Source organism: Nothoprocta perdicaria, unplaced genomic scaffold, assembly GCF_003342845.1.
Source record: "Nothoprocta perdicaria isolate Ctin4 unplaced genomic scaffold, notPer1 scaffold_344, whole genome shotgun sequence".
Lineage (NCBI taxonomy): Eukaryota > Metazoa > Chordata > Aves > Tinamiformes > Tinamidae > Nothoprocta > Nothoprocta perdicaria.
Window position 1 is genome coordinate 332,737 of NW_020455582.1, and position 27,196 is coordinate 359,932.

The following is a 27,196-nucleotide window of genomic DNA, read 5'->3' on the forward strand; positions in this document are numbered from 1 at the left end:
CTGGAGTAGTTACTAAATGACAATATATCACGCTGTCGACAAACTTCAAGCATTTATAAACAGAAAGGAATGAAAAGCTAAAATCGTAAATCTTACATTGCCCATGTAATGAAATATCATATTTTTTCACAGACAGCCTGAATCTGGGATAATCCTTATTTCTTTGTGAGTGCCCATGCTTGAAAATGAGTTTGCCTATAACCTAGAGTTTAAAATAAGCTGCAGTAAATCAGGAGAAAGGGTATTGGTTAGAGATTATGGGGAAGCAGAGGCTGGGAACCTCAGGGTTCCTGCTTGTACCTAACACTTGCGTTGTCACTAAGTTGCAGAGGCCTTAAAGTAGACTGAAAATTTAGTTTCTGGTCTAAAAGAGATAACATGTCTTGGTGATGTAATTAAAAAGAATTTCAATATTTCATTCAACATAATTACACAGGTGATGGAGCTAACAAGCTGCTGATGTAATTTTGTTTGGGTTTTTTTTTTTTTTTTTTTTTTTTTTTTTTTTTTTTTTTTTTTTTTTTTTTTTTTTTTTTTTTTTTTTTTTTTTTTTGAAACTGTCTTCTTCTTCCAGGAGGTGACAAATATACCAGGAAATATCAGTTATTCAGGAAGTGATCCTTAAGAACAAAGAGCTGAATAAATATATGAAATACTGCAGAACTTTGAAAAAGATATATATGTATGGAGGTATGTTTTATGAGTTGATTCATGTTTGTTTTTTTAATGATTCCTGAACTATTTAGGTGGCCAGGAGTATCTCCTGGTTTTAATTATTACTAAAACATCATGAAATAGAGGGCTTAAATTCCATTGACCTGATTGAAGTAATAAGTTAGGTGTCTAAATGCCTTTAAAGGTTTGGTCTTTGGATTCATTCTGTTGCCAGAAGGAATAGGAAGGGTAGTTTTGCCGTTTTCACCAAAGGACTCTGAGGATAGTTGCAATAAACATTACTAAGATACCTTGTTAACTGAGGCAATGTAGGTATTTCAGCCAGGTAAATGAATGTTCACATTTGCCTGGAGGGCCCCTGGCAATTTTCACCCTTATCAGTTTGCCCCTAATTAGAGGTGAAAAGGGAAAGCACAAAGTGGGAGGATTTTAGGATCAAAGCAAAGTGACCTTGACAGGAAAGAGGCTTTTATCTCTGCAGAAGTATGCAGCTTACATTGATGACCATCATAATGCACTAAAAATGCATGCAATATTTAAGATTTGGGGCTATATTGGGAATATATTAAGAGTGCACATAAGTGCATATTAAGGAATGTCTGGGACTTGGTTAGATGTATGTTTTGTTGCACAGGCATGGGTTTAATGCTAAAGGCAGTCCGTAAATATTTCGCCATTTCACTTGATACTTAAGCCCCAGTGTCTCCATCTGTAGTCATAAAAAATCAGGCTAACACGAATTTTAACAATAAGAAGATTATTGAAAGAATCCATTGGCAAACTAAGAAAAACTTTTTTAAAAAAATGAACATGACTCTCTGGCTGTAATGAGACAAATTTTTTATCAGTTTCAATAAAGTCTAAGTTGGTTCTTCCATTTTAGTGTTCTGTGTAAGACAAGCACCAGAGAATGTAATATTTTCTTGATCCAAAGCTGAAAACATATAGAGTAGTCTTTCTAGTAACTAACGAGACTTGTCTGTATCTAAGGTAAAGAGCATATCTAAGAACATATTTTGCCTATATCTAAGGTAAAATGTCAGAGATGATGTTGGATTGTATTGACCTGGGTTGGTCCAGTTTCAGTGTTAATTGTAATGAGCTTTCTGAGTGCTGTCTGCACCTGCTAGTCTAACCACAGTTACCTGAAAGTTTTACATTTTAGTATGGATTCATTTTTGGTTTGATTGAGATTTATGTTAATGGATAGGCACATAAACTGGCATGTCATAGTGAACCTCTCTCTAGCCAACAAAGAATTTCTGAAATAAAAGGAAGTCTGTCTTTTCCCGAATAGCATCCCCTTGTTTTTTTAAAAAAGAGAAACAACTGTTTACAGACATGAAAGCACAAATTATGCAGATATGCTTTCTTTTCATTGTGCTTCTCCCAAACTGCTTCACTTATTTTTCTTTTTTTTCCCCTCTTTTCTTTTTGACTCACTCTTGTCTACCAGTTCCGGCTATTCCATGGAATTAACTCAGAATCAAAACCGTAACTCCAGTGAGCAAAAAATTATGATTTTCCAATTTCCAGTGATTTTGCACAGACTAACATTACACTGAATCTTGAATAGAAAACAACAATTTGCATCATGCATTTTGAAGATGTAGGGCTAGCATCTTCAGTTGTCTGAAAAGTAAGAGCGGAGCTCTCCTGGAAGTTTTTAATCCTGAATTTGCTGCATATGATGATAAGTAGTTATTTAGCATTAATGAAGTATTTAGGAGTTGCAGAGTCATTCCCCTCTTCCTTCTCTGGAAAGCAGTAGCAAAAAGTCCAGTGGGAAGAGAATTAAAAAAGAAAATATTAACTGCTTTTATATTCCAAAAAGATTGTACATACAGTTGCAAAGAACAATACTATGAATATCTGCTCTTCTAAGTTGGTGCAGAATTTTTCCCAGTTTTTTTTACTGCTTAGAAACAACAAGCTTTTGAGGATCTGATTGCCTAACACTGCAAGGAACTTGATCACTCATTTCAATAGCTAGAGGAGCTGCCTTCAATAACACATGCAGAGAAGCTAGTCATGTGTATAGTCTTTGATAGTGATGTATGTACACACAGAACTGTATGTAAAAGAAAGCAAGAAATCACTCGATTCATATTTACTCAATTTACCGAATTAAAGAACTCATTAAAGCTTTCTGAAGAACTAGTGGCACAAGTGGCATTATTAAATACTTTAAAAGCTATTCAATAACAATAAATGTTCTTTTTATACATTTTCACATCATAAGAAACATAAGGTTACTAACAAAAACATATTTAAAGGCCCCTTTCTAAGAAGAAAACCACCTCTCATATTAGTAATTTGAAAAGCAAGTATGCATGTGTCCTATTCAAGAAACTCAAAGAGCTTCAGATGCATCATCACTCACTGTTTACACAACCTGTTAGCTGAGGATTCCTGATTGCTGGAATTACACTCAGAAATGGAGAGGTTTATTGCCTCACCTGAAACCGTAGGCAGATTTCCCATACAGGGTGGTACTGACATGTAGGTGTTTTGGGCTGTACGGTGGCTGTAGCTGTATGATGAATGAAGATGATCTTGGAAAGACAAGAATGTCCTAGTGGCAAGTCCACTATGACATCCATGCCGTAATGGCATGGTATTTATTACCCTGGATGAACAGGTGCCCATTTTGAGAGCCCTTATCCAGACCTCGCAGCTCTGAAGCCTCAGAAATGGTTCAAGCCTTCTCAGTGCTGCAGCTTCTTAATGCTAGGTGAGCCCAAGAGGACTTGCTGTCGGTATTTCCACTCTGGACCGTTCCTGCCTAAGAAGACACGTAGGATCTTGTAGACCCTTAAAAAATGCTATGCACTATCAAAAGGTCAGTTAAGGGAGGCCATAAGCTCTCCTGTGCTCCTGGGAGCACATTAGCTCTCCTGTTTTTTTGCTATGGTTTCTTAACCTGTGCAATTAATAGCAGTAGCATTAAGAGGCTTTTAAAAAAGCCATAACCTTCTAGTACAGACATTTACTATCAGGATCAAAGAAACAGGAGACTGTCTCATCAAAAAGAGAGACATGACCTACTAATCTACAATTCTCCTAATAGTCCATTTGTAATGAAATGTGTTTTAATGGGCATTCCTCTCTTTTCCACTTGATTGCTCCTGTTGGAGTGCATTTGCACAAATGGAGTTCACTTGCCCACAATAAGCCCAGCGTTACAGGCGATTCTGATTTGGTAGCAGCCTGCATCGATTCCGTGGTGGTAAATGACCATGAAAGTCCATGAGAAATGAGAAAGTCCTTGATGATCAAGCACAAAGCCAAAGTTTAGCTATTTCTATCCTCCCCGAGTTCAATACATTATGTCCCATCTACCTCTTGTTTTCACCTAACTTCATGGGTAATTACCATATGTTTCTGTCACGAAGGAAAGAAAAATACAGTGAGCGCAGAGCCTCTAGCAGAGAGAAAGAAGCAAACAGCAGCTGCTAAATGGAAAACTACTTAAGAGAGGCAAGTGCTTTGCTCTATCAAAGATGAAATGAGGTACCGCTGGGAATGGGGGCAGAAAGGAAAGGAGTCCTTATAAGGCAGAAATGCAAAAGACTGCCAGAAAAAAAAAAAAAACAGGGTCACTAAAAAAAGGCAGAGCAGTAGTCACGTGTAGGATGTGGCTCTCTTAGCAATGTGAACTTGCAGTGGTAAATAAAAATAAGAAAAAAAGCACAACATCTTTTTCTTTTTTTTGTATGTAAAGAAAGTGCATAAACTCTAATATGGCTAAATTAGAAATAGGTAAACTCTGTTTACCTCTTTGTCCTCAATTATACTCCTTCTTTAACAATTTTGTTATCTCTATCTGTGGGCTTCCTGTATGTGAAATAAATCAGGATTTATTTCAGCAATTAATATCATAGCTGACAATGAAATACACTGCCCAAAGCACAACCAAAATATTCCTGTCAAAGAAATTCTTCTGTTTGGGTCTGCTTGTTAGTGAACTGCCTAATTATTACTGTCAAAATCAGTCAGTCTTAGGAAGACAAGCTGGTGCCTGTTGAAAAAAAATTCTACCTCCTGCTTTGTTTTATTCCTGTCTATGCATATGGCAGTAAAGCCTCTGCTTTCATTTTCACACTGCAATAATTCAGGGAGAACTGCAGTGCCACTTAAAACAACAGCAAACCCAGATTTTTCTCTTGCGTTTGGAGCGTACCTTGACTACCTCGGTTTTGCAAAATCCAGTTGGTCATTTTTGATCAGCATGGAAAGGGGCTGTTGTTTATAGCTCTGTCGCATTCCCGGGAGATTGAGGATGACTCTTCATGGATGACATGGAGGCAAGTGCCCAAAAAACTCCTGGCTGACTGTTGATGGAAAAAAAAGAAACTATGAAGTCTTGCCAGCATTAAGGAGAAGCCAATTTTCATGAGAAAACTGTCCATGCTTTTGTTTTTTGAAGTATCTAAAGGTTTTGAATAGTTTTGTTACTGGAGATTTTGGGGTGTTGGCATCCCAACCTTTCTTAGAATTAAATCTTTCTAAGAAGATAGCTCTGCTAGAAAGAAAGAAATACAGCCTCAAAAGTGAGTGCCCACTTCTAAAGCCTGTCTTTCAGAGTATTCAGTATCCTACAGCAGCCTACAGAGAAAGAGAGGAAGAGGTTTTCAAACTATCTGAAAAACTATCTGAAAAACTATCTGAAAAACTATCAGGGAAGAGACAAAATGCCTTAGGCACTTGCTGTCATCCTGTGAAGGAGCCTTAAGAAGGCTAGTCTCCTTCTCAGACATCAAATTTTGATGCATGAGGTAGACCTATGTTTGCTTTGATGATACCCCTGCTTTCCAGAACCCTAGTTCCCTATCTTTCTGTCATTTTGGAAACACAAGAACTCAGCCTTTTAAAAACATATGCCAGTGTGGTTGCTTATCACGTATCTGAAAACAACAGTAACTTTCTCAAGCGGATGGCGAAACTGCAAAACTTCCACCAAGTACTGCAATGAGGTTTTTCTGCTGCATTTTTATAGCTTTGGGGCTATTTTTGGTGCTGCTACAAACCCTTTGCAAATTGAATTGGTTTCCATTTGGTCCACATCTGCTACTCCCTACATACAAGGTATTGATTAGGAATAAACGACTCATGTACCAGATATGCCCAGTTGTAGGAGTGTTACTGATTTGTTTAACTGGCAAATGCAGTTCATTTCTTAAGTGTTTTAGTCCTCTCCTCAAAGAACAAGATAATGTAATTTACAGTATTCTTCTGCACTACCTGCTAGTCACTTTTTTTAGATTACAGCACAATATTAGCAGAATGACAGTGCAAAAGCGGGGACAGTGAAATACCATGGAGGTCTGTCCTGCACCTCAATGGCACGAGTTAAAGCAAGCTAAAAGCCCAACTCCTGCAAGTGTCCATCCTTCTCTGCACCTCTCCATGTGGCTGTTCTTAGGGAATGGGAAGAGCCTGTGACACCTATGTAAGGTTGCTGGAGTCACTGCCCTCGCCCGCATGCTCAGGGAGCACTAGATCCTTTCCCAGATGTTCCTGCTGCCGTATGGCCCATCCGTACCCTGCCCAGTGCCACAAAGGTTAACCGTGGTGATTAATGCGTAGTGATTGATCTCACTATCCCCAAGGATGAAAAATAACTGTGTGGTTAATATGCTGGATGCAGGAAATTTAAGCCGTGACACAGGCGTTTTTGTAAGACCATAAATAAGCCACTTAATGCCACCATACGATGGATACAAGATTTCCTTTTCTCTGCCCTTTCTTTGCCTTATGTTTTTAAATCATTACTCACCATGAATAAAAGATATACTTCCAGTTTTGCTAAATACAGACACTTAGAGGGGCAGCTCAAACAAGCAAACAAAAATGTCAGGAAGGCTGCTTTCAAATGACAAGTGAAAGAAATCAAAACGTGTAGGAGCAGAGAAGCCAAACCATCAGTCCACTCACTAGCTGCTGAATAATCCTATAGAGTCAGACAGTCATCCTTTGCCATCATCACTCAATAAAAAGATATATTTCTCGTGTTCCCTCATCTGTCAGTATGTGCTTCTGTGAAGACTTGTGTTTGTGTGTGTTCAGGTCCATGAGGGTTAAGGCAACAGCACTGTTCATAAGGGCCATCCTAATAGATCCCAATGCAGGATGGAGGTAGTAGTTATCTTAACATTTCTGCTGCATGCAGGGTTTTTTTTATAGTTCTGTGCTCTTTCTTTCCTGCTGAGAGAACTGAATAAAAAAAAATGACTTTGAAAGACACTATAATCAACCACTGCTGGCTGCAATTACATTGTGTGCTTGATGTCTTCAGAAAGTGCCTCTAGTATAAAACCACAAATCTTTAAGTTTGAATTCTCTCTTGGCCCTCTTCTGATTTGCGATTTCAGAGGTGTATTTACAAAAATGATCACTAGAGCATATGGGTTTAAATAACAAAGATATCCAAAGGAAAAAAAAAAAAAAAAAAAAAAGGCGAACATCAGAAGATTATAATTTCATCAGCTATCTTTAAAGAAATTGGCATTTTTTGTATTTATGGCTGGTATTTACAAAGGAATGTCTCATGGAGAATAAGGGAAAAAGGGCAATTCGATTTCAGAGCTGTAAAAGCTAATTCATATTTGAGAAGATTATTAGATGGAGACTTTCAGATCTGACTGGTCACAAGAGAGACATAATTGTAAAGTAAGCTCAAACTCAACAACTGCCTTTTAAGTCCAAGTCAATTACAGGCAAGTCTGCACTGTTACAGCTTCTGAGTAAATGAAACTTTGTTATTACTGAAAAGATCCAGCAAGAAATTCTGTATTACATATCAAAATGTATCAATATGATACATATGGCTCTAAGAATATGACACTGAAAATAAGTGGATATGATAAATTTGGAAGCCTCCATTTTTAAGGATAGCTGTAATACTTTCTTTCCTGTCTTACTGCTACTTGAAACTTTTCTCTGTGGGAAGAAAGCAGTTTCCTGCAGATTTTCCTTCAAGTCTTTAACTTTCTCCCCACAGTTTGCATTTGGAGGAGCAGAGAGGCATCCTTCATGCTTGCGAGCATGACCCAGGGACCGCTTGGGGTCCTGGCTCCTTGGGTTGAGTTCTCTCAGTGAGTCAGAGGTGGCTTTTCTCACATGGCTTTGCAGCAAGGTAAAATTCAAGGAAATAAGCACCACAGCCTTGCCTAGCACACCTCTTTTGACATCACATCTTATGCTCTGATCATTTTACTCAGTGTTTTGCTGTGATACCTGCTCACCCTTTTCGTTCCTCATGCTGTGACAGTAAGGTGTGGACACCTTCCTGGTGCTCCCGCTTCCCGGTGCTGCGTCCAGGGAGGGTCCTCCAACAGGACCATGATGGTCCTGACGGCAGCCCCCGTGTGCTTGTTCCCACGGCAGCTCTGGCACCGATGTGTCCAGCTTGGGGACACGGAGGCTTGTGGCTTTGGAGAGCCCGTGCTCAGGCTGCCCGACTGCTCCCTGCTGCTGCTGCGGGTTTGTGTGGGGCAAACGCCCTGGGTGCTGGCCAGGAGCCTGGGAAGAGCATCTAGGAGACATGGCATCAAAATATTCTATTGCATTCCCCCATCCTTCATCTCCTATAAAAAATAAATTAAAGTCTCCCTGGCAGAGCCTTCCTCTCTTCCGCGGGCTGTGGTAGACACTTTATATGATGCAGTTGTTGATGAAGACAGGAAAATAGTCTGCATCTTTCCTCCGGCCATAAATCAGGCATGATTTTGGAGCAGTGGAGGCATATATGGAGGCGCATCCATCGCGTAGCACCACTTGAATGAAACAGCAGAACCAATTCTCTGCCCTTTTTATTTTTAACAAGAGCCTAAGAAGGCTCCACGGGAAGGAATATGAATGCTGTTCATTGTTTCACATGAATCAGAAAAAAAAATCTATACATATCAGGTGAATGTTAAACTACACTCGCCCAGGGTATATCAGTAACATTTCCCATGCTCTGTTTCGTAAATTGTTATGCCCTAGCATGTATTAATTTTCACCTGCTCGGTCATTCTTAGTGTCACAATAACTAGATTACTGATTTTTGTGATACAATTAATGTTAATTTCAATGCACTAATGGACCTTAATCCTAAAGTGTTAAGCTTTGTACCCAGCTCTCAAACAATGAAATGGTGATGAGGGGATAAACAGTCTATTATAAAACATCACGTTAGAAATTTTAGAGACATTGATTGTTGTTGATGCATTCAGAGGATATTCAAAATTGAATCATCTGCACCCCATAATGTCAGATACATAAATGTATATAGAAAAATAAGTGGATACATGGGATTCAAAAAGAAATGATGCCCAAGTCCAAAATGTAGAACCATTTCTAAAGCATATTTTTGTCAGAGGCTATTGAGGAGGGAGGTGAACAGAAGGGAACGGACAAAAAATGTTTTCCATCTTCTCCCTCATAGCTCTAATAGGAACTGCCTTTACTAGTTCAGAGTTAATTTGCCACCATCCAGAGCCCAGAACCCTAAGTATCCAATACCTCTTTGTATGAAACCTTTTTGTAACTCTCTCATTCAAGAAGCTGCACCTGGTATCTGCCTGTGTGAGCAGAGAAAGCCATGCCCAACCAGTGAGTAACAGGAAAGACTTTAACAGGCTTATTTCTTCTTTAACTAGGAGTTGAAATAATGAAGTATTTCTCACTATACAGGTGAATTTGCATTGAATTCTCGCACTGGTGGCATTAAGGCATTAACTGCATTAACATTCAGCGTACAACATACTGAAGGAGAAGGTGAATTGAAAGGTTGACTATGAATACCATCACCTAGGGGAAATAATTTTGAAGTAAGTTGATATTTATAGTGATTAAGTAATTGTCTGAGGTTTTGATCCTTCAGAGAGGCATGATCATAAACTTTAAGTCTATGACTTGTCACAATGAAGACAGTTTCTTGGCTGCAAATGACATTGCTTTTATGTTAATAACCATCATACGGAAAGTTAGACTGGGATTTTCTTTAAACTTGGGTATGCAGTTTCCTTCTGCTGTCACAAGAACAGCCTCGATCCGCTACACAGTTGCGCAGATTCAGCTAAAGCCAATTGTTTGAGATTGTCATATGATAAAATTGTTTTCACTCTTGACGTTTCAGTTCATTCGCAGGTAGATCCCCCACCAGCTGACCGGATGATACCTGAGAAAAGTGGGATGTTTAAAGAGACCCTTTTGCCACATTGCCTGTCTTTGTATGATTTCAAGAAAGCAAAGGCATTTTAGCCCCATCCCTGCCCACCAAGTGGAAGGTGCCAGCAGCTATACTTTACACAGCTCCACTTAAATTAAAAAATAGTTTTCAGCATCTATACGGCAAAACCATCCTGGACTTGAGCTCTGCTTATCTCTGCTGCCCACTTAGGCCCAGCTCTGTGAAACGTGCCTGCTCTCTTGGTGCTCACACGGAGCTACCAGGGCTTAGTTGGTCTGCTGCTGCACGAGGACCACCAGGGCAGGAAGGACATTGCAGGATCATGCTCTTCGATCAGCATGTTGGACACATCTCAGCAGAGAAGAAATAAAAGGCCGTATTTCACAGCTATGATATCACTCTCACGAGCTATATTTCAGCATAAGCCACTATAAAATCTCTCCCATGACATCAGAGCTGTGAAATATAGCTGCCTTCAAGTGCAGAAATTCCCCCCGCAGGAATAATCGCTTCCTGGCAAGTGGCATTTACAGGGATGATGCTTTAAAAGGCTGGCACGCAACCTCTCCGGATAATGGTGCTCGAGGCAGTACTGCAGCATTACATCTAGGGCTGTGAATGTGTATGTATATAGGTACTGACCTATACATATGCACATCCCCGTCTTAACTACAAACAGCCTTGCATGAACCAGGGACTGCAGGACAGAGCTGTTTCTCCACCTGCAGGAGCCTCCTGCATGCTAATCGGAGCTAACTCCAGACCTTCCCTTGCACCACTCCAGAATGAGTCGAGCCTATCCCCCTCTTCCTCTTAATGTTAAAAAAAAATGGATCTCTAACCCTTCCCCAGAAGTCAACTTTTGGCTGAATTTTACCTTGAAGAGCCAGTAAAATGATACTGCTTGAGCAGCCTTGTTCCACTGCCTACCATCCATCTAACAGCTAAGTGGTATTGCTTTAGAGGAAATGATTTAGTAAGAGCAACTGTAAGAAACTTGAGGTTATTTTATACAATTGATCATTATGAACAATGCTCACCAAAAAATGGCTAACCTGAGGCACTGGAAGTACTTTAATTCCATCAGTGTAGCTCAGCAGCTAACTGCTGCCTGATTTACACCTTTAAAAAAAAAAACAGATGCACAAAATACAGTGATGAATTGGGCCTTTGATATAGAATATGACCCAAATAGTATTGGGCAAAACGTTTACAAAAGAAAACAAAAAGAAAAATTTCTCTTTACGATTTGGTTGGAAATCAAGTTTCTATTTACAAACACTGATAGATGCTGCAGTGAATTTTGACCTATTTCAGGAAGATTTATGTTTTTTGATGAGGTTACTAAAAACAAAACAAACAAACAAAACCTTTTCCTAAGAGCATCTGTGCAATACAAAGTGAAAATTAAACATATGATCATATGAAGTGTATCTGCTTGGATCTGAAGTGTATCCAAGCTTGGATCTGCTTGGAGCTAAAAGGAAATAAAGTGTCTTTGAAAAATATTCTTACACATTGGTGAATGTTTCTGTAAGCTAAGCTTAGTTTCTTCAGACTTATAAAGCGTTCCAAAGTCATTCATTAAGCATTCTGCATCACCTGAGACGCATACTGTCATTTCTTCTTCCTGAATTTACCTTTTTTTTTTTCCAAAAAAACCCAGAAGAACAATTAACACCACACTATGGCACTACCTGTATAGCTTTGTTAATGATGAATTTCTTAAAGTCTTCAGAAATCGGAATTGTTTTCGTAATTTATTTGTACCTGTGCAGATATTTATTATGAGTACTGTTAGGAAGCAGTAGCTAAGAAGTATTCACAGATAAAGATGAACCAGCTGAAGGGCTTTGTTTTTAGAAGTCATTAATTAAAATGTTGACATATACAGCTGTGCAATTTAAGATCCAATATTCATTTTAGTATAAAACTCTGGCACCAGGTAACCTTTAGAAAATCAAATTGTCCACTTAATATCCAGTGTCCAACAGTACCAAACAACTCTGAGATGTGGAAGACAAATAAGCACATTTATTTCACTAACCCATTTACCTGGCCTGTCTCAAGGCCAAATCAAAGGTAAAATTCATAAATTTGAGGTAAAAATCATGCATCCATTTAGGTAAGTCCAGGCTTTTCAGCCCATAACAATAGCAACTGAATACCTCCTGGGAAGGCAATGTGCCCTCCTGCTAGCCCTTAGTGTCATAATGTAACTACAGCTACATCCCCTGTCAACGTCTAATCAGTTCTATCCCTAAGCCCAGACAGCAAAAGAGAAATATCTATTGTGCAAAAGGTAAATGAAAAATAAACATCAGAATACTTTCTTCTACTCCATACAGATGAACTTGAATGATTTCAAGGACCATTTGCAATATTTTTGAACCAGAAAGCCTAGCTTTTCAACAATCGCTACTGCTTTTCTGCTTTTTGAGGCTTATGTGTTGTTATGATTAAGTATCTTTGAAAATGCTTAAAATGTTGTCGTTTTTATTTTCAGATATCCTTTGAGACTTCAGAGACTATTTAAAGAAAGAAGAAGGCATGAGACTGGATTCAGTGCAGTAAAGTAGGTTAGTTTGAGGACAAGAAAATAAGTCATTATTTGCACCTCCCTGTGCTGCAGTGATGAGAACTTACCATTGCTTCTGGTTGCTGTTTTGGGCTGGTCAGCCCCACCAAAGTTTCTTAACTTTGTTGTCCAAAAGGACTAGTGGCTTTCCAGAAAAAGAAAAGGTTTTGGTATTCTCTGGAAACAGCAAGAAAGACTTCAGTCGTTCCAAAAGAAGCTGGATGTGGAATCAGTTCTTTTTATTGGAGGAGTACACAGGGACTGACTACCAATATGTTGGCAAGGTAAGACTTTTCTAGACACATATTTAATTTAAAAGCAACAGAAAGAGGGCAATAACAAGTATGTATGAATGATGTGTAATACAAATGCTCGTGGTCATTCCTACCTCTCCGGGTTCAGATGGAGCATAAAAATGAGCATATTTCAGCATCAATATATTAGCAGCAGCTGGGAGGGCAAAGTTCTCAGTTCAACCTGTGAGTTCCAGGGTGAATCATACACAATTATTTTGAAGATTTGAAATATATTTTTTTTTCTCTGGAAATATTGCAATTCAATTATAGGAGGATATTCTAGATCAGATTCTTAGTTTTTAAATTGAATATGCATTTTCTCTTATGCTCATTAATTTTGGTAGAATCCTACCATATAGACCAGAAGAGGGTCCAAGATATTTAGAATCCACATTGCCAGCATTTTGACGTGGTTGCTCTGTTTGTATTTTTGTGAGTTTTCTCTCATCCATTTCATTTCTCACTCTCCACTGCAGATACCTCTGCTAAGGTTTTGTGGTGCCGCTGAAGAGCCCGTAATATGAACACAACACCACAAGTCATGCTATTGAGAACTGAAGCACACTGTGCTTATGCAGTATGAAACAATAAGTGGCTGAACATCTCTATGCTAAAAATATGATAGCAGTTAGAAAAAGGTCTACCTCCCTGAGAAGCAGAGCCCCACGTAAACAACAACCTTTATGTGAACTGCAGAGCTAACACAACTGTGATAAAGTCCAGAGGGAGTCTATACTGTCCAAGGTACCATAGTCTATAGAGAGTTTGTATTGAAAAATGCAGGAACTGTGCTATTGATGACATTCAGAGTAGAAAGCTTGGTTTTACGAATTAAACAGGATTGTGTCTGATCTAGTTTGATCTTTTGATCAAACTGATCTAACTGTGTCTGATGTAGTTTGATCTTTCGAGCCTCTTAGCAAAGGCTGAAGATCCCTGTGGTTTGATATCTTATCTCCCCCAGCAAGGTTGTGGGCGTCCCCAGGAGAGGCGATGGCTGCTCTGCTTGCCTGCACATCAGCTGTTGGTCAAAGCTGGATTTGACAACCCCTTTCCAACCAAACAGCTGAAGGGCATGATTCAAATGAGGAGCTACTCAGCTGGTACAGTCCTCATAGAGCTCCAAGAGGGGTAATCAGAGTACCATTGAGCCCAGTGAATTCACAGGAAAAAAGCCAAAGGCAGAGAGGCTTCAGAGAGATAAGTAGGCACAGAATTGGGCAGGAAAATGAGTCAGGAGGGAGTGAGAGTGAGGAACTAGGAAGAAGAGGAAAGATGAAACACAGGCAGTTCCATCTCCATGTGAGGAGGAACTTCTTTACTGTGAGGGTGACAGAGCCCTGGCACAGGCTGCCCAGGGAGGCTGTGGAGTCTCCTTCTCTGGAGATCTTCCAAACCCGCCTGGATGCCGCCCTGTGCCCCGTGCTCTGGGTGTCCCTGCTGGAGCAGGGGCTTGGACTAGATGATCTCTAGAGGTCCCTTCCAACCTCAACTCCCCTGTGAATCTGTTATTACTCCAGGAGGAGTTTGCTGAGAGAGAGTTAAAAATGGTCTAGCTGGACCACAAAGCCAAGAAATTTTCAACTAGAATAAATGGGAGAGAAAAAAATGTGGAGGACCATGGCACTGTTTCAAAGAATTAGTCTTCCACCTATTGGTTCTGTAATACAGTTACTATTATAAACCACAGAAATGACACATAATGTATAAATGTCATTGATTCTGTGTCCCTGAGCTATTCACAAGTGGCCTTTCACACGTCTTTCAAATGCCAGAACTGCTCACACCCTTGTAATTGAACAATTAGCCAAAAGGCATGAAAGAGAAGCTATTTATTATTAGAGAAAGTTGAGTATTGGTGTGAGGATAAATGATAGAAATAGCTGGATGTCTCTAAATTGAGGTAACCAGGCAATTTAACTGAACAATTAAACTTGATTGGTGTGGGCAAAAGAGGATAATGAACATGTTTATTAAACATATTTTCTCTTGGAGGATGTTAATCTTAAATGTGATCTGACACTGATAAGCATGTTTGGTTAAAGTATTTTTATATTATATTTCACATAAAATATTTTAATATATTTATATAGTTTTTATTTTATCTTCATTATGAAGATCTGTAAACAAAATAAAATCATTGACATACTTGGCAGCATATCTATATAAAAGAGAGTTTTACTTATGTCTGACTACTTATGCAGTCATATCTGGTTTTTGCTTTTCACATTCAGTAGTTGAAATTGGTGGGGTTTAACATTAGAATTATAAAAAAATATTCCACATAAGCTGTCAGGAAATTAAAAAAAAATCTGCTTTTCTTTTTATGCTGTTAATATCTGTTTAATTCAATCAACCACCTCAAAAATGAGATAAAAGAAGTCTGTTGTAAAATATTCCAACAGCATTATTTCTATAACCACCCAAATTCCATCTGGAACATCTTGTAGCTGCTTATACTACATTAACAGGCGTGTAAGGCTGTTTTTGGAGAGGATGGGGAGAAGAGAGAGAGAAATGAGCTTAGATATGAGGTATTAAAAATGAAGAGTGATCTCCCTGTGGAGGTACCAAACACAGCAGTAGATTTCAGGGTGCTAGTGTAGACAGGGCTGAAGCAGTATCACTCATGGACCGGAGCACTGTTGTGCTAGGGGCTGTATGTCCAATGTACTCCAGAAAGTATCTCCAATGAATGTCCTCAGGGAGGTTACTTTCTCAGTACATATGAGACAAACTAGTGTTTATTTGTTACCTATAGCCACCCAAATGTTAAACTAATAAACTATTAAAAAGTGGTCTAGTGTGTGTTGCATACAAAATACAGACCAAACACACTGCTATATCACATGTGCAGCTGGCAAGAAAAAGCAACTTCCAATGCTATCAATGCAGTGGTTCTGACCCCAGATCCACTATTTTATTATCCCGTCCTTGTATTAATAAATTTAATTCCTGTACTTTCAAAAATGAAGCCTTAGAAGAAAAGAAGAACATCATACCTCCCATGTTGGTCGGTCTCAAACATAACAATATAAGGTACTTGCAGAAAAGTTCTAGGCTGGAATTATTCATTGTACCACTGAATATCTTATGAAGTGCAGCTATTCATTGGAGTGTGATTGACGGGCACAGTGACATTTTAACCTGAAGATATCTTTTCTTCTGATTCAGAAATTACGGCACTTGGCAGGGATTCAATCCCAAAATAAAATAAAAGTATTACTTGGGCATCAAAGTAGAGAGGTACCCAGCACTACCGTGCAGGAAAAATGTGGAACACTTGAGTTAGGTTTCTAAAAAGACTTGCATGCTCCCTTTCCTGTTTAGTAGGGCTTTAAAGGGCTGCAGTGGGTTCATCTCTAAATCTCAGGTAAACAGTGAAGTGGTAGTGCTGCTATATGTGGAAATACACATTATCTTCCCTAGAGATGTTCAGATCTACCTGGAAAATAGAGTGGAAAAATCTGCCCTGGTACAATAGTACAAAACTACAGTGACCTCATCTCACCACTTACATGCAGTTGATATCCTTATCAGCTATCGCACTGGCTACATAAAATCCATATACTGGCATCCATCACTGAGTGGTCTTGTTAGAGCACAAATTTACAAGTCATTTTTAAATAAAGGAATAAGATGCACCCTCCTTTAAGACCAAGGAACAAATCTTAAATCTTACTCATTAACCCAGAAATAGCTTCTGGCAGCTTGCAGTGGAAAGGAGCAGCTTTCTTTCCTGATAACATCGGGGACAACCATAGAACTGTTCTGTCACACTCTGTCTGTCTGACACTAAAAGAAACTTCCAGACATACTTTTCATTTTTGCTACGTCTTATTGATGTTCATATAATTCAAGCAGTGTGCTTGCCTGTAAGCTATCTGATGTTACTACCTGTATGTCCCATCATAAACAATCATTCACCGTTGACAGCTTCATCTTTCAAGAAAGATAAAGTCAAAGTCCTTCTGCTATGTGCCCGGGCAAAGCAGGAAGGATACACCATTACTCAGGGCAAAACTAGAATCCTTTTGTTTAGTTTCTTTGGTGTCGAAAGAACCACTGGTAAAGATAAATTTTCTGAGAGGCTTTGGGTCAGGAGAGAATTAACTGAATGGTATTGCAAAATACTTTCAGATACTGCTTCTCTTTCTTTTCACTGATTTTACTTCTGGCTACAGCTGTTTTGAAGGCAAGCAGAACAATCTCCTGCAGGGTATTTCACCAGAATCAAATCAAACAAAAGCCAGAATCTCTCCAAACCATTACAAGGGGTGAGGCTAAGTCACTTACAAGGAAAAAATGTATTAGACTGTGAGCACACACAATGGGCTGTTTAAACGAAAAAGTTTTTAAGATTAAATATAGGCCATGTATTTTTACAATTTCAGGCAATAATGGGTTATATACTCCATAGTATCTTAGTTGGACGACATGATAATGACCAAGAGAAATCTTCATTTTCTCTCAGAAAAGTAGGATGCGAAAAGTGAAACTAAAATGACTATTTGCATTTTCATTTTTAAGGCACTTCATGCAATCCTATTGGCAAACACTTTCTCTTCCTTCTTCCTTGTGCTATGATATACTTGTGTTTTCTTTGATTTCCTTTTCCAATATGCGGCTGCTGTTTATTATCCTAGTGAGTCTTAACATTAAAAATACTATTTGTGGCTTCTGTATATTCAGGCAGTCTGTTCAAAAGGATTTTTCAATTTGCTGGACATTCAGAGGATTACTTTTCTTGGGCTAGATCTCTGCTTCCGAGAGAGCTGGCAGCCCAAGAGATAACCTTTAAGCCACCAAATGGCCTTTCAATCTCCTCCTGGCTTGGAGGAGTTCACAGCAAAACCCAGGAGAGTCATCAGTGCCTGGAGGGCTCCGGTGGCTGCCCGCCTTGCTCCTCTGCAGAGACTGTTCTCTCCTAGCATGGTGCATGACTTCTGCAGACCATCAGTGACACTTATGCCCTTGTTCTTGGCAGGAAAGTCAGATAGCTATTTACACGTGCCAATATTAGCTACAAGGGTATGTTTAATACCATGGTGAAGTAAGCAAAAAAATCCAAGTAAGTAAAAAATTCCAAGTTCTTGCCCTCTACCTTCCTGTTATGTGAGCAGGCCGCACACCTTTCCCTTCAACAAGTTGAATACTTGTCATGCTTGTAAAAGGCAAAAACAAATGCCCTGGCACATCTGCACTTCTTTTGTTCCTTATCCATCACCCATATTTTATGTTCTACCACTTGACTTTCCCAACTGCCCTTCATTCCCATACTGAATTGCATACACATACGCACACTTGTCTTATATTCCTCTTTGAAAGATTTACTGACGTTGATAGTTCTCTCTACTGTCGGTCTCTGTGGAATAGAGATAACTTTGAAATGAGGGACAGTTAAGAGGTTAGAGGCCCAGGAAGAAAATCCAGAAACAGCTTGCAAATTTCTAGCTGTCATATAGGGCTAAAAAAAGAGATAATGAGAAATGGGCAGGATGGGCAAAAGTGTTATTCAGAAAATGAAATGGCAGGAAGCATAGCATATTTAGTATTTATGATCTTTATAATTGTGAATCTACTTAGCATCATCCTTTTTCCCAAATATATTACACTATATAAAAGCCTTACAACCATCAGTCTTAAACAAACCCCATTTCTTACCCTATGGCAGATTACAGCGTAATCTTATACAACCTCCTCCTTTTCAGTATACCTGGAGAAGACAAAACAAGAAAATACCAGGACCCACAAGCTAAAATTTCTCTCTGTTAATTCTTTCCTCATTTTTCATCTTTTGTGCCCTGAATTAAATGATTTTGTTTTCCACATGCTAATGAACCACTTCCATCAGTGCTTGCATTTTGGGCCACATCTTTATACAAATCATCCTTCCTTCTCTTGCCAGCAATCTGCGTATCTTCTTGCACTGTGTGCCTTGAGACTTCTAGCTATAGAAAAACAACCGAACGCATTAATCTTTCTCCCTAAAAGCATAGTAAGATTGCAGGTGAAGTCCGTGTTCTATTCTGGGTCACCTACTCCTGGTCTTCGAAGCTGTATTTAAATTTTACTTATCTGTTTGCATAGCGCAGTAGAGTCCTCACTGTAATGCTGCAATATGAATACAGAACATGCAGGCTAGCAACACCTCAAGCAAATCCCTCATCTGAGGTTCAAGACAAGGCATAACTGTTATTCCACCCCTAGTAGCTTACAGTTGGCTCACAAAAAATATTAAACTATAAAGAAATGTCTTTATTAAATTAATCTCTTATCCTCTGTGACTCCCTTTGCGTTTGCTGTTGTTTTTCCTCAGTGGAGAACATAAGTTCACAATGGGGCAGCAGCAGATTGAGAGCTGTGGCCACTCAGCATAGCATTTCAAAACACAAACTGAAAATGCGTTGTGATATGAATAGCTACTGTTGATCCACATGTGCTAATGCAGCCTGCGACTTCTTTTCACCATTAATGGGGTGAAACAAACCTCAGCAGGCACTTGCAAGTATTTCAAGGTTGAGTGAAGTTTGTGATTATACCGCAAGTCTGAGGTGAAGGGAAGAATCACCCTCAGGAAGGGAGGAAGGACAGAAGAGCATCAGCCCTTCCTCTTTTTCTAATTTCACAAAAAAAAATAAAGAAAGAAAGAAACAGGAGCAACAAACGTTGTAGAGACAGAGTGAGAGGTAAAATATAAATCAAAGGAAAAGGGGAAAAGCAGCTAAGCAAATCTTTTTCTGGAAGTATCATTCTCCCCGTCGGCAACACATTCCCATTGCTTTCTTTTCAGAGTTACTTATTTAGGACTTTTGTCATCCAAAGATAAACACAGCCCAGCCCTTCCATCCCCAGCTCACAAATGCAATGCCATGCAGAGGCAGGATGTTGCAAAGGATTCCTGAAGATCCCAGCTCTAGCAGCTGCTCAGTATAAAGATGTCATCTACCTGGCACTCATTCTTCCTTTGTCTCCTCATGAAACATTAAATGTTGTTTCACCATTAGGTCTTTTGGAATAAAGATATTTTTACTGTCCTATACAAGGTCACACAATAGTCATGCAGAATTTTTGGCATGTTTGTTAACTTTGCCCATGTTATGTCTTCATGTTTGAAGGGAAGATCCAATTAAGACATTTGTAAAACTTCTACATCATGTGATCATTTAGAAAAGCTTAAGTTTTCCCTAAGAGACAGAAGTAAACAGAATAACCTTTGGTTCTATGGCATCTTTCCTTGTACGCGGCATCCTTTGCAATGAAGTTCATTGCAGCACCAGCAGTGGATCTAAAGGGCATGCAAGGAGAGGTGTTGGAGCATTCATAGCTTCTTTCCATTCCATGTTCTTTCTGTGATTTTACACATTTCAGGTCAGTTGCTTAACGCACAGTTAATGCTGCTTACAGCTGCTAAAATTCCTCACCGAATGCCCTGTACAAGTGGCTGATAGCACCCTCCAAGGGAGTTCAAGGAAGAAAGTAAATGACCTGTGCATGAAAATCTCATGTGTATCCAAAATTATGGTATGAACTTGGTCCTCATGTTGCTTCCAAGTAACAATGACTCTCAGAACTTGCACTTCTCTTTCTGGTAAACCTAACTCTTCAAATAATGTTTTTTTTTTTTAAATCTAAAAGAAAAAGAGCAAATCTCTTTCAGATGACTTAGACTGTTTGGATTGTAGCAATTATCTATGCTTTTGAGAGTCTTTTTTTATTCCACAAATACTACACCTGATATAAATTAAGGATCAAAGATGTCAGTGTTTACTCATTGAAAATTCCAGGCTCTCCAGTCAAAATGAACCCTCATTCCTAGACATGCAATGCTGGATCCTAAACTATTTTTTGAACCATGTTCTGTAGAATCACAGAATTATCAGAGAATGGAAGAGATCCTTTGAGGTTTTCTGGTCCAACACCTTGCTCAAAGCAGGTCCACTCGGAGCAGGTTGGCTGGGGCTTGGATTAGGTTGATTGTGTCCTGTCAAGCTGTGAGTTTCTATAAGCAGGGAGACTTTGCAACTATGATAGGCACTGCTTTCAGGGTTTAACCACCTTTCTTCTGATTTTTCTTCCTAATGCATAAACAAAATTTCCCTTGTTGCAGGTTGTGTTCATTGGTTCTCATCCTATCACTGTGCATCTCCAAGAAGCACCAAACTGTGTCTGCTGTACAGACCCTCACTGGGCTGTACAGCTTTAGGTAGGTGTAGACAGCACCTTATCTTATAGATGCTTTATCTTATGATCGTCCATAAGCCTTCTCAAAGCTAAACAAAACTCTTTCTCTCCCTCCTCCTCATACGACATGTGCTAACCTGAGAGAGCCCCTGGTGACCATCCCTTAGATTCACTGCCGCTTACCTTTCTTGTACAGAGGAGCCAAAACTAGATGCAGAGTCCTCCAGCTGCATTACCACATGTGCCGAATGGAGAGTGCCTCAGGTGTCTGGCTATTCTTCTGCTGAAGCAGACCAGAATAGAGCTGGTCATCTCCTCTGCCAGGGAATACTGCCAATTCATGCTCATCCTCCTGCTGACCAGAACACCCCAGTTGTGTCACTGTGAAGGACCTTCCTGGTCAGCCTGTACTGCTGCATGGGGTTATTCCAATGCAGATGTAGGACTTTCCATTTGCCTGTGTTGAATTTCGTGAGATTGTTCAGGTTGTTGAGGTCCTTCCAGGGAGCAACCCTGCACTCCCAATTTTGACTGCTGTCTAAGCTGCTACCCCTCCTCCAGTTGTGTGTCACTTGCAAAGTTGGTGAGTATTCATCTAACATTCTCATTATTAATAAAGACATTAAAAATTACTGACCCCAGTATCTTATCAACCCCCGAGGAATATCAGTACTAATCAGCCACAGTTTGGAACTCATACCACTCATTGCAGCCCCTTGAGCTCAGATATCCAGCAATTTTACACCCTTCTCTTTGCCCATTTATTTTTCTATACAGATACTATCGGACACTGTTTAGCCTTGCTAAACTCATGCAGCATCCACTGCTCTCTAGTTATTCACAGGACCATCCATCTCAACACAGAAGGCAATGAAGTTAGGTAAGCCTAATTTGCTTGTGGTAAACCTATGTGGGCAGTTCCCAGTCACCATATTCTTCATGTGCCTGCAAATGGCTCCCAAAAGAATTCGCTCCAGAACTCTCTCTGGAGCTGAAGAGAAGCTGGTAGGGTCCTTCTTCTTCCTCTTCTTGGGAATGCATGTGACTGCCTTTTTTTCAGACAGTGGGAACCTCTACCAGTCCCTGTGACATTTCGAATATTATAGAAAACAATAACTTTGTAATGATACCAGTCCATTCCCTCACCCTCCTTACATGTATCCCGTGTCTTCATATGGACTCAAATTTGCTTAAGTGGCCCCTCATTTGATTTTCATCTGTTGAGGGAAATGCTTCACGTCCTTCCCTGTCCCTCACCATAGATTTTGCTCCTTTCAAGCCTGAGGGCAAATTTTCATCGTTTTCACATCCCAAAGCTTTTCTTCTTTGTTCATAAGTAACAATCCAACGTAGTGCACCATCATCATCAATCACTTGTGCCAAGAAATTGCTTTCTCCGGCTGTCTAAAGAAGGCTTCATTTACTTTCTCTTTTTGACCAGGCAGTCTGTAGCAGATGGCTACCATAACATCACTCACGTTGCTCTTTCCTCTGAAACCTACCCTAAAGTTCTCAATTGATTTGTCCCCTGTTTCGAAGCAAAGCTTCATGCACCTGAGCTGATCTTATGCTACTCCATCTCTTTGTCTTCCTGGCCTGGCTTTCATCCAGGGCCTATGTCCTTCTACAGTTGAATTTGATCATTCAAGTTATCCTATTATTTCCTGACTGAATATTTTGAGGAATATTCATTTGAAAGAAGAATCCACTAAAGGGTAGACTTGGCATAGATTTCTCGTAAGCCTATTCCTAGTGGAGTGGCCTCCCTCAAAAGAACCTGTTAAATGTGAATGTTTATATTATATCTCTGTCTGATTACATCTGTTGTCTCACAAAATCCTTTAATTATCAGTTTTTATGGCACAAACATTGGTTAGAAGCAAAGCTGGAATGCATTTGGTTATCCAATCAAACCTGTGGATAAGAATTCATTTTCTTCTTGTTAAGGCTTGGTTTTAAATCTGAATGTGGGATCTCATTTGAGTGCCTGTCTATGTCCTCTCTTCTCTACCCATCTACTTTCCACCCTGCCACACATACTTCTGCACAGTGTATAAAATTCATACACACACCTCTGGATTTGATTGTCAGCATCAAGTGCTCAGAATATCGAGGGGTCACCTTTGTCAGTAAGCAAAGAATGAGAATTTGCTTTCAAGCGCATCCATCAGGGAGTAGTAAGAAGCTGTTACTTGCTGAAGAAGCCTGATGTTTTATTCAACTCTCTCCCAGCAAAAAACATTTCTCGATATTAGGCCAAAGGGTATTTTTTTTTTATTTATAGTTCATCTTTAAGCTATATTCCACCCCCACTGGGAGAATACAGGGTCTCACTGAATTAAAAATGAATCTCTTCATCCAATCTTATGCATCCATGGTAAATCCGTAGAGAAAGATCGGAGTGATGCAATATTGCTAGGATGATGTAATATGATAAGGTTCTGTGTTTGCTCAGCGTATGATTTGGGGGCATTTTTGAAAGTTTTAGTTCAAGAGTCTACAGAAAACAAGTGAAGCAGTTAAGATTTCTTTTTTTCAAATAATGATTTCAAGGATAATTCTGACAATGGATAAACAGTAAGCAACTGTTCTTAAGTAAGCTCACTGAGATACCAAAAGCAATCCAAATTGGATATATATATATAAAAAAAGATGTCACTAGCTATACTTACACATAATCTACAGATTAAGCATATATCCTAAAAGAAATTATTAGTTATGAAGATGCATGTTTTTCGAACGTATTAAACCACTTTTTTTGAAAAATATTTTTTTTCTGTTTACCTTTTGTCATCTGTGGTTTTCTAAGTTTCATTTTCATTGAGAAATGCAGTACAGGATAGAAGTCCCCTTAAAGTCGCTTGGAGACTTTCAAATAACTTGTATTTGGATCAGACCTACAAAAGGATTCTCCCATAAAATGGTCAGTTGATTTTTTTTGATTCGGTGGAATTTTTAGAAGATAGGATACAAATCTTCCAAGTATAAATCTGGCCTTTTGCCTCAGTGAGTATTTTTTCTCACAAAAGGAGAAGTTTTAAGTTTAATAGCTAATATACCATTAAGTTGAACCAGTGAAGGTACATGAAGCATGCTGTATGTATCTCTTCCTGTGCACATACTTGCCTTTGCCTTTTGCTCTGAAGAAGTATTATAACTTCTGAAAAGAAAAAAAAAAAAAAAAAAAGAAAGGAAGAAATTAGGCATTACTGAATTGTATGCATGATTCTTGAAACATGGGGATTTAGGGAAAAGATTTTTATGGAGGCATTCATTCCTTTTGGAATGAGGGAATTAATTCCTTTTGGGATTCATTACCATCTCATTGAGAGTCCCTACAAGTTAGTCATTTACCTATCGTTAACCCTACAGTTCCCCTGGCAGAATAGAAAGCACACATACTCCTACTACCTTTAGCAGAGTCATAAATCTTCCTCTAACTCCTTCAGATATTGCTTAACCTAATATAGCCAGTCTCATAGTGCAGAAACTCCCCCATCTATCCCATTCATCAGCTAAGCTGTGGGGACAGTATCCTTCAGCTGGTGAATAATGACCACCTGAGAACATGTACATTTCCTAGCACTAAAATGGATTAGGAATAGGACATCCACCACCCTTCCAAAAACAACAAGCTGTGCCAAACCACAGTATTCCGCTCACTAATCTTTATTCCAGTTAAAGAGTCCTCAGTCTTTCTACAAACTAACATGGAGCAAATTATAACCAAAGCTCTCAAATCATATTATAATCATTACATACAACATTGGACATTGTTAACAACCCGCATTTTACTGCAGGGAAAATGTGAAAGCATCAAAAAGTGATCTGTCTAAGATCAGGCAAGAAGACTGTGACAGAGACAATATTAAAATCTGTCAGTCCTCTATTTTCAACTACAAGGCTTTTCTTTTTCCTGCATGTCTTGTATTTTGTTAGAGATGCATATAAATGTGCTTCAATCCTTATTTCTTTTCTTTTTTATTAATACCAAGAAAATCAGTGAATCAGTGAAACTGATTTTTGCCATTTAATCTTTAAAAGCCACATTGGAGTATTGACTGACTATTCAGCTATGGTGTGAAATATGCAGTGATGAGAAAGTCTGTCTCCTTAAACAGAATGGCTTGTACAGCTCTTTACACCTTTCAAGGCTTCTAAGGTTTGAATTTTCATTCCTTGTCACTGAAATGTAATAAAATAAACTAGGCAATAAAATATAACAATTTCTCTTAAATGTATGACAAGTGGGAGTGGCTTTCTAAGTCCTTTATGTTTTTTAGTAAGTGAACACTGAAGCCTCTACTAAAACGAGGGGGCTTGTTAATCTTTCAGACAGAGGCATAATGAAGCCCAACTGCAGTAAGTCAAAATGGGGAAATTCAGTTTACAAATACAGAACCTTTTTTTTTTTTCTGTAAGTGAGGGAAATTAGTTACTAGCCAGAAACATAATGGTTTTGAATCCCTTAAGTCTTTAAAGTGAGATTGACTCTCTTACAGACAGAGAATAGTTCAAAGAAAAGCAAGAAGTTTGATGGAAGAATGTGTAATTCAAGGGTCCTTATGTATAGAAAAGATCAAACTTGACAGGGCAGTCTCTTGGGCCTTATCAATTTAAAAGCTATTTGTCTTTCATAACATTTTAATTCCTGCTATAGCTTTGCTTTGAGATATTAGCAAGAGGAACAAATAAACTGCATTACCAACAGAAGCCTTGAGTGGCTTTCACCACAGAACATGGAGACACTTATACTTATTTTGCAGCTTTGCTAAACACTCATTAAGAAACAATGATGAGTTGCCCCTAGAGAGAAGGGCCAACAGTGTAAGTCGCCTTTCTAGTCTCATATACTGCAGTGCAGAACAAAAACTCTTGTGTCATTGTCCTTGTTTAATCACAGTGAAGAACAGCAGCAGTTGGGCAACCCAAGTGGGAAAGGAGTTGATAAGCCCTAGGCAATCTTGAAAAGACTGACACCTTCCAATTGATTTCTTACTCTGTCCCTGAAAGCTGATTAGCTGTTGCAGCATGTTTGCACTTCAAGTTGGAAAAACCACTTGCATTTTGAAGGGTGGATAATAAAGGTGTGAGACACCAGAGCACGGTTTCAGAGCCTCCAGTGTTTAAAAGGGAGCAGCAAGAGCTCACACTGTGTTTGGGCAGCCTAATCCACACTGTGGCTGAGGATTACATCATCAGCAAAATTATGGCCCTTGTCTGTCTTGGGCCATACAGTCCCATGTGGCCCTGCAAAAAGAGAAGGGCTTTCCAGCCTGCCTGACAGGTATGAATCCTGAGGGTTTTAAGTGAAAGCACTTTGTCTCTTGTCCCTGGTCAAATAACAGTTCTTACTCCAGTCCCTTCTATACTCTGTTTTTTTTTTACACCACACTCAAGTGCTTCTTTATTCAAGCACCCTATATTCTCACTATAGTGACTTTTCCATGTCTGGCTGGATTGCTTTTAAGATTGCTTTTAAATCAGATGCCACCACCTTTTATTGTCAGGTTGCTTCTGAATCTTTAAGTGTTCTTAGTGTGCTTTGGTCCATTTGTTTGCTGAGGATGTTCAGCAGCACAAAAACTGATTTTTGCTTCTCTCAGTGTCATTCATTTTCAAGGAATGGTTTGGCATTGTTACTTTTGAGAGTGAATGAGACATATCAATGCTATTTTGATACACTCAAGAAATAGAAAGATTGCAACACCCTAGTGGTCTTTTTGTAGGTGTTTTTTATTCCTCCTAAAGTTTCTACAATTAGGACAATCTTCTTGCTCTATTTAGAATCCACTTGTTTTCAAAATGAGAAATTGTGATCGTAGACCAGGATTTCATCTGAGGACTCAAAAGTGCCTCTTTTATGAAAGAACATTGGATATAGGCTGATAGCCTAGCAAAAAGAAAATAATGACAGTATACCTTATTATTATTATATAAAAGTGTGGGTTGAGAAAGAATGTGTGTGCGCAAGAAGACAAATATATGTTCTCCTTAAAGCAGAAGAACAATGCTGACATCAGAACAAATGAGTATAAAGTTTCAATGGACAAATTTAATCCAGGAAATAAAATTCCTAATCATCAGAGCGATGGAATAGGAATAGTGCACCTTTTGTACTTTTTTCTGCAATAAGCATGATGCAAGCATGACTACATTAATAAACTCAAACACTCAGGAACTCCTTATAGGTGTTTTACTCCAAATGGGGTAGTGTTTTAGACTAAACACTTTCTTTGATTATGTTAAGCTTTTCTGTAATCATATGATGTGGTTCTGTGCCTT

At 39.0% G+C, this 27,196-nt stretch overlaps 1 protein-coding gene across 1 annotated transcript in view; it reads left to right on the forward strand.

Moving 5' to 3' along the window:
- The first annotated feature begins 669 nt into the window (after positions 1–669).
- CDH6 (cadherin 6) overlaps positions 670–27,196 on the forward strand; it is a 57,718-nt gene continuing 31,191 nt past the window's right edge. Inside the window, exons 1-3 of the mRNA XM_026043990.1 lie at positions 670–690; positions 9,355–9,491; positions 12,360–12,715. Coding sequence (XP_025899775.1) covers positions 12,488–12,715 — 228 coding nt within the window. The 5' untranslated portion in view covers positions 670–690; positions 9,355–9,491; positions 12,360–12,487. The remainder of the gene's footprint in view (positions 691–9,354; positions 9,492–12,359; positions 12,716–27,196) is intronic.